The sequence below is a fragment of the Equus caballus genome, chromosome 14 (assembly GCF_041296265.1).
Source record: "Equus caballus isolate H_3958 breed thoroughbred chromosome 14, TB-T2T, whole genome shotgun sequence".
NCBI lineage: Eukaryota > Metazoa > Chordata > Mammalia > Perissodactyla > Equidae > Equus > Equus caballus.
The window spans coordinates 25,497,859-25,512,499 of record NC_091697.1 but is presented as its reverse complement, the minus strand read 5'-3'; the positions used below and the strand labels follow the sequence as shown (position 1 = coordinate 25,512,499).

General features: G+C 53.3%; 1 protein-coding gene across 1 annotated transcript in view; it reads left to right on the top strand.

The window, feature by feature from the left end:
• The first annotated feature begins 6,715 nt into the window (after window positions 1-6,715).
• The window catches only part of FGF18 (fibroblast growth factor 18), a 33,429-nt gene continuing 25,503 nt past the window's right edge, over window positions 6,716-14,641 (top strand). The window contains exons 1-2 of the mRNA XM_023617246.2: window positions 6,716-6,924; window positions 7,096-7,132. Coding sequence (XP_023473014.1) covers window positions 6,893-6,924; window positions 7,096-7,132 — 69 coding nt within the window. The 5' untranslated portion in view covers window positions 6,716-6,892. The remainder of the gene's footprint in view (window positions 6,925-7,095; window positions 7,133-14,641) is intronic.

Sequence of the window (14,641 nt, the reverse complement as noted above, 5' to 3'; positions counted from 1 at the left end):
TTTTTTAGCCTAGTCTTGCCATTTTCATGCGTTTTTTTGTATATGACTAGTTTTCCTGAGAGCTAATTAAGATTGCTTTATTGCTGGTGTTCTGAAATTTTGTGTGTCTTGTAGTCTTGTTCTGGGCCTTGAGTGGATTGTGGGACTGTTCTCCAGTTCTGGGCCATTTTCTTGGGAGATTTCAGTGTCTTACTAAACTCCCCTCCATTCTTAGGTCTTCTGTTTGATTCTTTTGGATGTTTTTCCTCATTCCTTTTTGTTTAAACTTTAGGAGAGAGACTTTATTTTCTGTCTTCAAATTTATGTTGGTTTTATTTTTTGAACTTCCAAATGCTCTCTTCCTTGGTTCTTTGGGGATGTAGTATCTGAAGTCTGAGGGGAGTTCTCATCCCATGCATTGTTTGCTCATTTTATCCCTTCTCAGCCTGTTTATTTTACCTTTTGTATTGATTGGGAGAGTGGTGCTTGTTGACCGGGTTATGTAGTTCCAGATATTTTGATGGGAGTGTCTGCAGATGTTTGCCATTTCATCTCTGGGGTGTTTTTTCTCAGACTAGTCTCATTTTGGAGGGTCAGGGTAAAGGTTGGTGCAGTCTGTCTTGTCTAATCCTAGTTTGCAGGTGTCAGTGACTGACCAGTCCTTTAGGTTGTGGTTTTCTTCATTGATTATTCAGTTTCCTCTCTCCAGGACATCTCTGTTCTTGGAGCTTCTCTTTTTATACCTTTATTTTAGGGGAGTCTCATAGGAGATGGTAAATTTTCAGTGTTGTTTGTTTCATTGGAAAGTACCTCCATTTTAAGGGACGTTTATATACTTGAGGTTTAAAAGATGATCTACTTTAAAGTGATAGAAAAATCCCAAATAAAAGTTACCCAAAGTACATTAAGTTGTCATTCCTTCCCTAGATAGTGTTTCACATTATAGTGTGTGATACGAGAATGGTAGGTAATGATCACTTACTTAACATGTTCAGAAGTGGAAGTGTACTTGGAGGATAATGCCTTAACCAGAATGAAGGTCTGAAATTTTTAGTATTTGAGTTGCTTTGTGCAGAGGTTAAACCTTACTTTGGTTTAGCTGATGGGCACTTTTATGTAGCAGGAAACCCAGGAGGCCTTCTCACCATTCTGAGGGAAAGCAGTTGGCCGTACTGGTTGTCCTGTTCTCACTCATTAAAGCTCATCAGATCCATCTTTGAAAAAGGTTCCAGGTAGGGCTTGTTTTTTGGAAGGGCAGAAATTAAAGATTTCCCTGTATTAGTGCTAGTTATTAGACATCAGCCAACTAAATATCATGGTATGATGGTAATCTGAAAATTGACCTATTACTAAGACCCGTAAGGAGAAAACATTCTTGCTTTTCTTTTCTTCCTAGTACTGATCTTGATTTATCGTAGAGGAAGCTGTAGGAGAAGCTGGTTTATTCTCATAAATATTGGGAATTTATAGTACATTTTCTAGGAATACTACTTGGTTTAGGTGGGTCTGGAGTTTGCCTGTTTTAGTACGCTGATGGAATAACTATATTCCCTACCTTAAGCTGATCTGCTGAATATGAATGTTTCTTAACAGCTTAGTCCTTAGTAATATCATTCATTATTCTGCAGGCATCTTCTTTAAAATCTCCACTTTTATTGCTTCCATTTGTACCTAACTCTGAAATAAATATCTTTAATGTTTTATTTTCCTTTGCCAATATTCAGAATGGCTCGACGTCCTACCAACTCTGAAAGTAGCCTGGCGAGTTTCAAAGTATCCTGAATTCAGACTTTTATGTGTGTTTTGAACACTGTATTTTATCTTTTAGCCAATGGAATTTCCCCTTCTAGCTTGCTCCTACCATCACAGACTCTAGTAGTCTTCGACACCAAGCTTCTTGCTTTATAGTGTGACCGAATATTCCAGATTCATCTTGTTCATTTGCTTTCTCAGACCTGGAAAGATACATTTTTCCAAGGAGTTCCTTTTAAGAAAAGAATGCCATTGAGAGACCACAGTCTAGGTGGGAGTGGTGGTTTAGCCAGTTTAACTTACGGATCATCAGAACAAATCCTTTGAAAAAGCAAAAGGGAAAATTGTAAGAGCACTTGGAGGGCAGAGATGCACTGACTGAAGGAAGCTTCTCTTCACTTGATATCAAATAATTATGTAAGATTAGGTCATGGGTGAGAATGCTACAGAGCTGTTACCTTTGGCCTCAATCAAACTAGGTCAATAAAATAAGGCTGTTTAGGGAGAGCCAATCAGCTGTCTAAACTAGATCATGTAAGTGATGGGTAGTATAAAGAGGCTTATAGTGGTATGTCACAAAGCGTGCAGAAGCTACTATGTGGTTTTGACAACAACTAGCTTAACAAAAGGAGGTAAACACTGTCTAGGGGGTGGAGCTCTTGTTTGAAATTGTTCAAGAAAAAAGATTGAGAGTCACCAGTATATACTGAGCTATTAGTCACAGGTAGTCTGGGCTTCTGGAGATAGAGGGTTAAAGTTAGTTCAGAAAGTCTTAGAGCTACCTTCCAGCCAATTGTCACCAAAGGGCCTGTTGCTCCCCGACTCATGAACTTGGCAGCACAGGTTGTGTTCCACTGCTGTGAAAGTTCCAAGAGCTGGTTTTGAGAAAATGTTAGAGCCTCATTTGTGCTAAGGATCACCTTTTCTCATTAAATTACTTGAACTGTGGAAGGCTTGAGGCTGTGCTTGTCCTGTGTTCTTAGGCTGGAGATTCTCTTATCTTTGTGTCGCCAGAATATCTGTATTCTACAGACTCCCTGCTTTTGCGATGTTTAAGATTGGGGAGAGGTCGAAAAGAAGTGTCAGATTGTGTTGTTGTTAGTTTACTTTCACTTGAAAATAAGATAGGAAGAATCTAAACAATTAAACACATACCGAGTCCCAAAGTTCTAAGTGCAGTTAAGCAAAAACAGCGAAACGTCCTGCAACGCTTACATTCCATTGGGCTAGCAGTCAGCATACATTCTCAACTCCCTTTAAGACAAGCAGGCATTTTACAGATGAGAGGCTGCTCAGAAAATTGCCAGTTTACTAGCCTAGAGCTGGAAATTAAATGTGTCCGATTCCAACACCAAGCACAGTCACGTACCCCAAACTGCTGTACTTTTTTGCCTGGACTGGTAACAGCCTCGTTGGCCTCCTTACTGCACTGTTGCAATTCATTCTTAGCACCGGCACTAAGGTTTTTAAAAACAAACTGGATGTTGTCCCTTAGTTGCAAAGCCTTGGATAAATTGCAAACAAATTGGTATATCCACACTGTTGAGTACTACTTGGCAATAAAAAAGAAGTACTGATAAAAGCAACAACGGATGAGGATGAATCTCAAAAACATCCTGAGGAAAAATAAGCCAGACACAGAAGAGCATACTGTATGGTTCCATTTATGTGAACCTAGAATCCGATGCCAGCAGATTAATGGTAACTTGGGACCAGCAATGGGTGTGGGGAGGTTGCCTGAGAAAGAGGTGTTTACGTAAGTATAAACGTTTGTCAAACTGCAAGCACACTTAGGTGCATTTAAAAATTACATAGTACCTTAAAAAAAAGGCCTTTGATGGCTGCGTGTTGGGCTCTGAGGGGCCTAGGAGGCATGACCAAGCATTACCTGTTCTCACCCTCATCTCTTGCCTCTTTCCCCCTGGCTATCCCTGCCTGTCACCTCACCTTTTTGAACTTGCAGGTACTTGACATCTTTGGCCTGGAGTGTTCCTCTGCGTGGCTGGCGCTCCCACCTTTGGGTCAGTCTAAGTGTGACTAAGGTCTTCTCTATCCCCTTGATTTCCTTCAAAGCACTGATAAGCTGAAATTTATCTTGTGGTTTATTTGCTTATTGCCTGTTTTTCCTAATAGGAGTGAAGTGCTTCTTAGGAACAGGAACCTTGTCTGTCTTCACCCAAGGCCTGAACAGTAGGATATCATTAATAATAATTGAATTGATGAAAGTGACTAGCAGACTAGTGGCACATATTAAGTGCTATGTAAACATGTCAAGTTTAGATAGGGAAAACTCAAGATTCATGTGTACGGTGAATAGGTATGTGAAAACTAGGTTTGAAGGTGTAAATGATGGGAAAAGAATGGTCAAATGGCTAGACAAAGTCAAAAGACATTCTGGTTAGACACCTCTTCAACTGTAAATTGAGAATGATCCTACCTTCCTACTTCATGAAATTGTGAAGAAAAAATAATGTGAAAACCTGAAAACCCTAATTAGGGTTGTTAATAGCTAAAACCTTTGAGCCTTCATTGTGCGCTAGACTGATCTCATTCAGTAACAACTCTGAGTTGTGAAAATGTTCTTAGTCGTGGTTTGTGGATGAGGAAGCAGAGTCTCGGACTGTTGCTGGAATTTATAAGTAAACGTTGGAGGTAATAATCACACCCAGGACCTATGACTCGAGTTTGTGCGTTTACTCATAACTGTTCTCTTAATCGGACTTTTTGGTCAGTCTTATTTGAGTGATAGTCTTATGTGTGAGATCGACAAATAGGCTTTATCTGAGCATTGAAAACATTGCAAGCATTTTAGATAGAACATAGTTATATACTCATTCCCTTCAAAAGTTAATAGAAAACACTAATAGTATAGAAAGCTGGAAGTATGACTCTTAGCTAGGAGATACTTAAAACACCCCCTTCAGCAGGTGGTAAGTGAAAACCACCTCTTGACTGGGCTGTCAGAGGTTGTCTTGTAAGGAAGATCAAGGGTGGTGGCCATGACTCGGGCACCAGTGGGAGCATTTCTGTCCCTCTCTCCTTGTCCTTTGTCATTGCATCCTGTCATGATGTTCATTTTCTCCATGACTTGGGACTTATCAGTTAATGCAGGACCAGTTCTGGGGATGAGAGTGTCTAAGTAGATTCAGGCCAGCACTTCAACAACTTTCCCCATCACTCAGCACTTAGCTTTGAAAAGGTTTTCTGCACTTGTGTCCAGTGCTGAAAAAGGCTATCTGTTTAAGATAGCCTCAGCTTTGAAAGGGGACTTAAAATAGCTCGCAGAGGCCTGAGATGCGCAACAACTGTTGTTTCATGTTCTCCACATAGCAGTGTTCTCTATAGCAGAACTCTATAGCAGTGCTCGACGGCACCTACCTCAGTTTATGCTCTAGTGAAATGGGAATATCACCCACAGCCAATGACGCAAGGAGGTTTTTAACCAAATAGTCTGGATTCCTGAGTTTTGCGTTCTGAGCTTGTTCTCCAGTTTCTTTTCCACCATGACCTGTTTTCAGTAGCATCAGGCCAAAGCAGAGCCTGGCTGTTGGCTCTAGACAGGCAATTGTGTTTGATAAGAAGACCTCCATTTTCAGACTGGTGGGAAAGACAAAAGTGATGCCACTGAAGGGGCGGAGGCAGTGAGAAGAGATGTCCTCAGGGGGGTCCTGGTTAAAAGAGTCACGTTGCTTAGTATGCAAAGGGAAGCCAATCTCAGCCAGGAGGCCGGGTGAGGGCCTAGAGTGGTCGCTGACCAGAGTCCTGCTGGCTCCGCCCGGGCCTGTTGCTCGCGCCGGGCTGGGACTGCAGCGAAGCCTCGGGGTCGCTAGGTGGCAGCCGTGCGTTTCCAAAGCTTCCTCGCCTACCGGAGAGTCCAGCTGGGATCCCAAGAACCGACCCGGGAGCCCCGGAGTCGGGGTAAGAGACGCCCTGGAAACCCCCTCCCCCTCAACAGTAGGGACAGAGAGATTGGAAGCAGGATCAGAATGGCCGGCCGTACGAGAGGGCGGCTGGGGCACGCTACAGTCCTGCGTGGACTCACAGGGCGGGTAAAAGTGACCCCCCTTAAGTGGAGCCGCCCCGGGGGCTGGGCCTGGCCCGTCCCCTCCTCACTCCCCACTCAAGCGCTGGTGCAAGCGAGTGCGAGTAGCGAATGTGGGCGAGTGAGGACGTTCTGCATCTAACTGCGTTCTTGGAGACCGCCGCCTGCCCAATTCCGGCAGCGTTTGCGTCGCGGCGCGGGTCATTGCGCCCGGGCGCAGAGCCCCGACGGCTTCCAGCGCTCGCCAGCTGCAGCCTCGCGGGCTCTGCCCCTTCGGAGCTACCGGTCCCATCGCCGAGAGTCTGAGTGCCTCCCTCCAACTCGGAGCCGCCAGGAGAAGGAGGAGGAGGCAGTGGAGAGGCCGCGGCAGGCAGGCAAGCCGGCAGGGCCGCCTTTGATGTGGGCGCGGCGCACCCAGGCGAGCTGAGCGCCCGTCCGGCCGCGCCCCGAGGGGGGAGCCCCCGGGCCCCGCATCCTCATTGTGCCGGCTCGGGCCCGGGCCCGCCCCCGGCCCCCCGCCCCCTCGCCGCCCGCGCGTAGAAAACGCCCCGGCCGCCGCCAGTGGTGGGAGGCGGCGATGCGCACGGCCGGAGAGACGCGGAGGAGGAGACATGAGCCGGCGGGCGCCCAGACGGAGCGGCCGTGACGCGTTCGTGCTGCAGCCGCGCGCCCCGGCCCCAGAGCTCTGACCCCTGGCCCGACTCAGACCCGCGCCCCAGTCGGAGAGCGCGCTCCAGCTTCCAGCCCCGCAGCACATGTTGCCCCCGGAGTGAGTCGGGCAGCCAGCGTCCCGCGGACGCCCGGACGGCCGGCCTGCCAGCAGTGAGCAAGCTTCCCCGCACGGGCCGGGAGCCTCCTGCACAGCGGCGGCCGCCCCGCAGCCCCCGCGCCAGCCCGGAGGGCGCAGCGCTCGGGAGGAGCCGCGCGGGGCGCTGATGCCGCAGGGCGCGCTGCGGAGCGCCCCGGAGCAGCAGAGTCTGCAGCAGCAGCAGCCGGCGAGGAGGGAGCAGCAGCAGCGGCGGCGGCGGCGGCGGCGGCGGCGGAGGCGCCCGGTCCCGGCCGCGCGGAGCGGACATGTGCAGGCTGGGCTAGGAGCCGCCGCCTCCCCCCCGCCCAGCGATGTATTCAGCGCCCTCCGCCTGCACTTGCCTGTAAGCGCTCGCGCGCGGGACTGCCCACCCTGCCTGGCCGTCTGTCCGTGTGCCTGTGGTTCTGTCTTCCCGGCCGGCTGTTCGTCTGACTTTCCGACTGCGTATCAGTCTGTCCGCGCGCCCCTTTCCCTCAAGTCCCCCTGACCACCTCTCTCGCTCTCTCTCCCGCAGGTGTTTACATTTCCTGCTGCTGTGCTTCCAGGTACAGGTACGTGGGCTCCTGACTCTCACCTTCTCCCGCCCCTGCCTCGCGGTACACGCAGACCCCCCTTCCCCGGGCCGCGCCCCCTCCCTGTGCCCCACCCCTCCTGGGCTCCGAGCCCAGTGCACCTGTTCCCAGGGCGCGGAAGGGCGGCTCCGCGCGCGCCCCGCGCGGACGGGGGACCGGCCTGGGGCATGGGGCTCCGCTGCGGGACTCAGGTTGGCGCGGGCTGCCGCGGCCCCTGCTGCCTCGGCTGGGAGGAGATCCCCGGAGCCTGCGGGCTCAGTCGCTGCAATGTTCCTGGCTCCAACCCCCACTGCCCGCAACCGGCGGGGAGTTGGGACCTAGGGATTTTCTCTGCCAACCGTCCCTTAACATCTCCGCTTGCTCTTCCAAACAAAAAGGCTCCTTTCAGCCGAGTGGATTTCGAGTCCAGGGAGAAAGCTTCAGTTGTAAATTACTCTGTGGTTTCAAAGGCGTTTGCAGCGTTGAGAGAGAGAGAGAGAAAGAGAGAGAGAGAGAAAGAGAGAGACAGGATAGGGGAGACTAGGGTGAGAGGGCGCAGAGCGGGGCGCCTGGGCTGAGAGGCCGTTGCCGCGAGGCCGCTCCCGAATGGGCCGCGCGCCGCGCACCCTCGCCCAAGGTGGTGCAGCCCTCCGCTGGTTCCCCGCCTCACTCCCCGCTCTCGCTCGCTCCTCTCCGTGAATCAGAAGAGGGCTTGGCGCTCAGCCTGGAAAGCACTTGCTAAAATCTGATCTGTTACTTCAGCAGCTTTCAGACTCGGGAAGGTCTTGGCACGCAGACAGTTGGAACGCTCGGGCTTCCAAAGCCGTGGAAATGAAGGAAAAGCGGGGGGAGGGAAAGAGAAGAGGGAAAGAGGGAGCCGACTTCAGCCCCGATTAGAACCAGACCAGGGCTGCCTCAGCATGGTGGGGCGGGGGGAGGGGGGGGCAAAGGGAAAGGGAATAGGAAGTGCCAGCTGCCCTAGACCCCCACCCACTTAGAGCTGTGACCTCGGGGGCCCGAGGAGGAGCTGGACTGGGCCGAAAGAGATTGTCTGTCCCTTCCCCCTCTGGTGTCCTCACAGGGCTAGAGAGGATGCTGAGGCCTTAGCCTTCTGGATTCCCGAGGTGCCAAGAGCAGGGAAAATGGTAGTTCTCCCAGTTTTCTGGCGTGGGGAGTCTTGTGTGTGTTGAGTGCTCTTGCAGTGTTTGGTGGTGGTGGGTCTGTTTCTCTCTCCTCCCACTCCTGGGAGGGGATTGTTCCCATCAGGGTAGGCCTTGGGTTGGGGGCAGCTAGTTGGGGCCGGGGGCTGGAAGGATGGATGGATGGACAGACTGATGGATTCTTTCCTCCTGTTGGGCAGGCGGGGGTCCCCAGTGACTCCTTGAATCAATACAACTGGAGTCAGTAACTTAAGACTGGCTGTTTGCCAAAGCAGATGTGACCCTGTGTCTTGGCGGGGGTGGGGACTGGCTGGTGTCAGAGAGGCCAGTGCCAGGCATGGCCTGCCTGGTTTGCAGCTGAGTCCCCAAGCAGAGGGCAGGCCCCAGGGTCATTCCAGGGGATCTGCTGGCTGACCTGGATGAGAATTCTTTTCCTGAGTGCCGAGCCTGGGGGTAGGGATGATGAAATGGTCATGGAGGTAGAGAGATGGCCGAGGACTTTGATGCCAGCTGCCTCTTGGTCCTTGAAGTGGGGGCCCAGGAGGGGCTGCTGTGTGGTCTTTGTGCTCTCTGGGGGAGTGTGAGGGAGGGAACCTGGGCTCTGCATCCCACTTCCACCTCCTGGCTGGAGCTAGAGCCTGCGTCTCCCGGTCGGTCCGGTCGGGAGGGGGCTGGGGGTGGAGGGAAGAGCTGGGTGGTCTGTCTGGGTTTGGTCCATCTGGGTTAGGCCTCCAAGCAGGTGAGAGAGCCTCCTCTCCTACCTCTGCTACCTCCTCCTTCCTTTGCAGCTTTTTCCCTTTCCAAGCTGCCGAGGACTAACTGATGTTTTTAACCCGTGGTCCATGCACCCTGAGAATATCTAAGGATGGGATTATGGGGGAAGGGGTCCATGAAACATTGCATGCAAAGTGGTGCACAAATGTGCTTGTGTCTGGGAGAGGTTCTCAGCTCCCCACGGATTCTCAAAAGTCCCTATGATTCCTAAAAGATAAAGCAATATTACCATAGCAGGTTAGGGGCAAGGTGAGCAGGCTCCTGTCCGCATTCATGATCTAGGGACAAAGGTGGAGTGGCCATTGGAGGTAGAGATGGGGGGGGACCCATGTGTTGGCTGCCGGGAGTCTGAAGTCTGCTCCCTGCAGAGGAGTTGGGCAGACACTGGGAGAGCAGCTACTTCCTGGGCAGGCTGCTCTTAGCAGGTGCACTGGTAGTGAGTGCTCCCTGGGTGAGCAGGGCTAGGGTGAGGCCTCCCTGCATGGTGGGAAGGGCTCAGGTAGACTGGGCCGGAACCCCAGCTCCATCTTTCCCTATGTGTAGACCTCTGGGAGTCTTAGCTTCATCATTTGTGAAATGGGTGGCCATGAGGCTGAAGTGATGTATGATAGGTGTGGAAGAAGTTTTGCAAATTCTCTTCCACCCGAAAGGGCACATTGCTCTGCTGGGAAATGGATACCCCTGTGCCCTCTCTCCCCCACCTCTGTGGTTTTGGGGGACTGGTTCAGTCCTAGCAATGGAGTCTCTGGGCTCCTCCCCTCTTCACATCCATCAGCCACCAGGCCCCGAATGGGCCCCTGCCCCTAGCCGCATTTCCATGAGCACAGTCAATGCCAGACACTGCCCTCCCCTCCCCCCATGTGGTGAGCCCCGCCCTCACCCGCCAGCCACCCCAGGAAGCGGGAAGCTGGGAATTTAATAAAATCCCTTCTCCACACGACTTGGGACACCGCGGATAGCTCAAATCGGAAGAATTTTAAAAATTTCCAAGGGGAGCAAGCGGCGTGACCAGTCAATTGCTTTTCTGCACTTGGCTGAGCGCTGACAATGACACCGGGCTGGGCCTTTCATGCAGCTCGGCTGGCACCTGCCTGACATTGTTCCTGCCGCCAGGCTCGGCTAGGTCCTGGCCTTCCCCAGACAGGCCAGGCGTGAGGCGGGCCAGGGCAGGGGGCTTCCACCCGCCCCTCGTCCCTCCCGCAGCGCCACTTCCTCTCTCCCCGCACTATGTGTTCAAGTTTGGAAGTTTCCTTCCTCGCCTGCTCTGGGCCTGACCGTCCCCACACCTGGCCTCCTCAGTGAGGTTTAGAACGTTTCTTCAAGCTGGTGAGGATGGGGAAGCCAGAGGCAGAGTCCTTTGGGACGTGAGGAGGATAGGAAGCTGTCCTATTGGATAGCACTTTTAATTTCTTTAATTTCTTAAAGCAGCAGCAGCATCCAGCTATCCATCCTTCCAGTCAGATATTCATTCAACAAATTCTCACTGGGAGCCTGCTTCTTGCTGGTGCTGGAAACAAGGCTAGTCAGTGTCTGGCCTCAAGGAACTCCCAGTGTAGAGGGGAGAGTGCCAGTCAAACAAAGTTCCTTGAGTGCCGCCTCTCCTCTCCCACGCTGTGAAGCGTCTGAGGCAGGATGCACGCTCCTCCTGTCTGATGGAGGAGGAAACTGAGTCTGGGGAGGTGAAAAAGTGCTGCCTGTGACAATTTCCAAGCGGCTCTTGCATCAGGAAGTTTGTTTCATTCTTCCTGCCATTCTACAAGGGAGACTGGAGTAGATGGAGAAACTGAGGCCCAGAGTAGGGAAGGGATTTGTTCAAGGCCACAGCTAAGACTCAAGACTCTGGATTCAAGATCTTGTCTTCTTTTCACCACACCAGGCAGACTTTTTGGAAAGAATGCTGAAACTATTCAGAAAAAATACCAGTGGGGAAACAGCGTCCCAGGAGGCATGCTAGGGGTCCTCATGAGAGAGCCCATTGGATGCCCGTGTCAGGGATGGTCAGAGCCCAGGCTGGTGTCTCTGTGGGTGAAGGCATCTGACTCGAAGTCTGCAGGCCCTGATCTTCCTGGAATGTTCTGGTCTGAAAGGGTCCCAGAGCCAGAGGTGGGTGTTTTTGTGGGGTGGGGCCTGGGGGATTCAGCACTCTCCTCCCAGCTTCTTTCCCAGCATGGAGGGGAAGGGGCACCCTGCCAGCATTCCTGCAGCCTGTTGGGGTCACCTGCTCTGAGATAAGGGGGTGAATTTTAAAAATTTCTTGTGGTTGGCACGACCAGTGTCTGCAGGCTTGGGGCAGTGTGTCAGGGCCACTCTGCTGCCTCCGTCCTGCCCTGGCCCCCAAAGGCAGATGGAGGGGGACAGGGAGGAGGCCTCCTATCCTTGGCAGGACCTTTGGGTTCTGCCCTCGTCCTCCCGCAGGGGAGCTATGGGGCTGGGAAATGGGTGCAGGCATGCCAGGCTGACGGTCCTGGTAGCCGTCACCACGTACTACATGCTCACTGCGTGATGGCTGCTTTCTCACAGCATCTAGGCTTGACCTCCAACCAGCCTGGAATGGGGGAATTCTAGAGATGAAGAAAGTGAAGCTCAGAGGCATGAAATAACCTGCCTTTGGTCGCACAGCAAGAGAGAGGCAGAGCTGGATTCAACCCTGGGCTGCCCACTCTAGGACCCAGGCTTATTAAACAGCGCTATAAGGGCTCTGGAGTCTGCCAGCCTGGTTCAAATAGTCGCTCTGCCTTGTCTTTGCTGTGCGACCTTGGGCAAGTTACTTGACCTCTCTGGGTCTCAGCTTCTGCACTAGTAAAAGGGGAAGAAAACAACCAACAAAACAGTGCCTACTTCCTAAGGGTGTGGACAAGGGGGAGTGCAGAGCCTAGTTCTCTGAACTCTGCGTCTGGGTTTCAAGACCTAGTCGCTCTGCCTCTGGGAGGGCTCCCTTACTCCCTCCCTGTCAGTGTTGTAAGGTCCTTTCCTAGGGATTGGGGACAGAGAGCTGTTGACTGTTTCTCTCTGAGGCCGGGGGCTGTCCAATGAACCTCTGGGTGCCCCACACTTTCTAGTGGGTCAGGTTTTCCCCGTTTGCAAGGACCCGTGGCAGAGCACCCAGAGAAGGGCCCGCGAGAGCCATGGCGGCGTGGCCCAGGCTGGGGAGAGCCACGGGGCCGCACAGGGCTGAGGCCTGCCATCAGCACATGGTCTGAGCAAGGGGGTTTGTTCTGGAACATCGGCAGGCAGGCGGGCCCCTTGGGCTGCAGTCAGGCTTGCTGGTCGGGGCTGGGAGACCTTTGCGTTTCATTTGCTCTGACGACTAAATGGCATGAGGCCTCAGGCCCATTTACAATGCCGCTGTACCAAGGATGGGGCCAGGACAGGCCCCCTGTGGGCCACAGAGCAGAGAGACTCTCAGGAGCCCTGCGAAGGAGTCCTGGCTCTGAGACTGGCTCATTGTGCGACCTCCCTCTCTGTGTCTCGCTTTACCCGGCTGGGTATCAGGGCAGTGAGCTAGGCAGCTTCTGCGGTGCTTGAATGCAGGGGCTTTGGCAGAGGACAGACCTAGGTTTGAATCCTGTCTGTGCTGCTGAGCGAATTTCTTAACCTTCAACCCTCGGCACCTCAGTTTTCCCCATCTGTACAATGGGGTAATGAAAAGCGCCTACTTCTTAAAGGTTATCGTGAGGACTCCATGGGAGAATGCATACAGAGCGGCTGGCACCGAGGCTGACACTCGGTAAAGAAGTGAGTCATAGCAACTGCTCCAGCAGTTGCATGCCCTGTGTGTGTGTTAGGTCTGTGTCACGCTGCAGGGTGCTTGGGCGAGCTGAGAAGGGTGTGCTCCTCACATCGGTGACATCAGGCCTCCTCCGCTCTGAGGTTTTGCACTTAGATCTGGCTTTAATCCTCCTTGGACCACTCACAAGCTGTGTGGCTTTGGGTGAGATCTTTAACCTCTCTGAGTCTCTGCCTCCTCAGCATGAGAGAAATAGGGATAATAATACACTCCCCAGGCCTGTGGGAGGAGTGATTGTAGCCATGTCCTGGAGCAGGTATGCAGTAGGCACTCAGTTATGAGCTGCTCCTCATCAACAATCAGCCAGCCTTTGTGGGATGCCTGCTGCATGGCTGGACCGAGTTTTGAGGGGGATGAAGAAGACACCCAAGACTCCAGCTTTTCCTCAGTGTCCCTGTGAAGACATGGCTGGAGGTTCGGGCTGCTTTACTGACCACTCTCCCCTCCTCCTCCACCTTGCGCCTCACCTCTGCCCTGGAACCCCTTAGCACTTGGTCACTGTCCTGTGACCCATCCCTGCTGGGGCTCACAGGGATGTAGAGGAGCTCAGGCTCTGGGTCCCGCCCACCTGGGCCCCGCCCCGCCTCAACCGCTTGGTAGCCACCGGATTCGTGAATTGCTGGCCTCTGCGAATCGCCTTCAGTACAGGCATGGGGATGGCCCCTCCCTCTGGGGCTGCTGTGAGGGTGAAGTGTGGTCACCCGGGGAGGCACTCAGCACAGCGCGCAGCTCATTGTGAGTGTTAAGTGAATGGGAGCTGCAGTTACGCACTGGACTCTGACGTGTCTAGAGCCCTGCTTATCCACCAGCTCGTGGTTCCTGGAAGACAAGGGAGGCCAGACCTGTCCCGCGGGCCCTGCGGCACCTGGCACAGACCTGGCCTGCAGGATGAATGGTGGGTCAGTGAGTGGAGGGGTGGGGGGGCAGCTTCTCTGAGGGCCGGGCACTGGACTGGGGCCCTCTCCCCTGCCTGCCCCATGCCAGGGGTGGGGCACAGGGGGCTCGGGACCTGTCCCAGCCCTTGGGGGCTTGAGAGAAATCTGAGGGGTCTGTGTAGGGGGTGGGGCTTGAGGGTGTAGAGGGAACTTTGATTGAAGGGCCCTGAAACCGGAGGCGGGGCCAGAAGATCTGGCCAGAGAAGGTGCCCCATTTGAATCTTGAAATAGGAACAAGTCAGGTGAAGACACCGTGAGCCTGTGTGTGTGTATGGAAAAGCCATTGCAGGCACACGTGGAACATTTCTACGTGGAGCGGGGGACAGCCTGATGTGCTCAGGGGACTCCAAGCTGGTCGTGGTGGCTGGCGTATCAAGTTCAGGAATGGGAGTGATGTGAAAGGCCATGGTGGGCATCGAATGATGGAATAAAGGGCTTGTTTATTGCCTCTTAGACATGTGTGACCACTCTCCCCACCCAGGGGCATTAAGAGAGAGGGAATTGAGACAGGGATTGGAGGAAGGGGAAAGGGAGGAAAGAAGGGAGCATGGGTCTTTAGGGCTCCTGCCCCCTCCCCCAGGCTGGCTCCAGGTTTGCCTGGCAGTGGCACCCATATTGACGATCTGTACGGAGAAAGCTGATCTATGGGGAAAGGGAGCTCTCCTTCAGCTGCCTCGGGTGGCAGTGCCCCCTCCCCTGCTGATGGCTCGGCCCTGCCAATCAATACATTGATAGCCCTGGGAGCTTAATGGACAGGCTGGGGGTGGGGAAGGGCCCTCTGCAGCGTCATTCTGTCCGGCTGGGTTGGGTGTGGGGAATGTGACAGGAGAGAGGGGAGAGTTCTGGGCCTGAG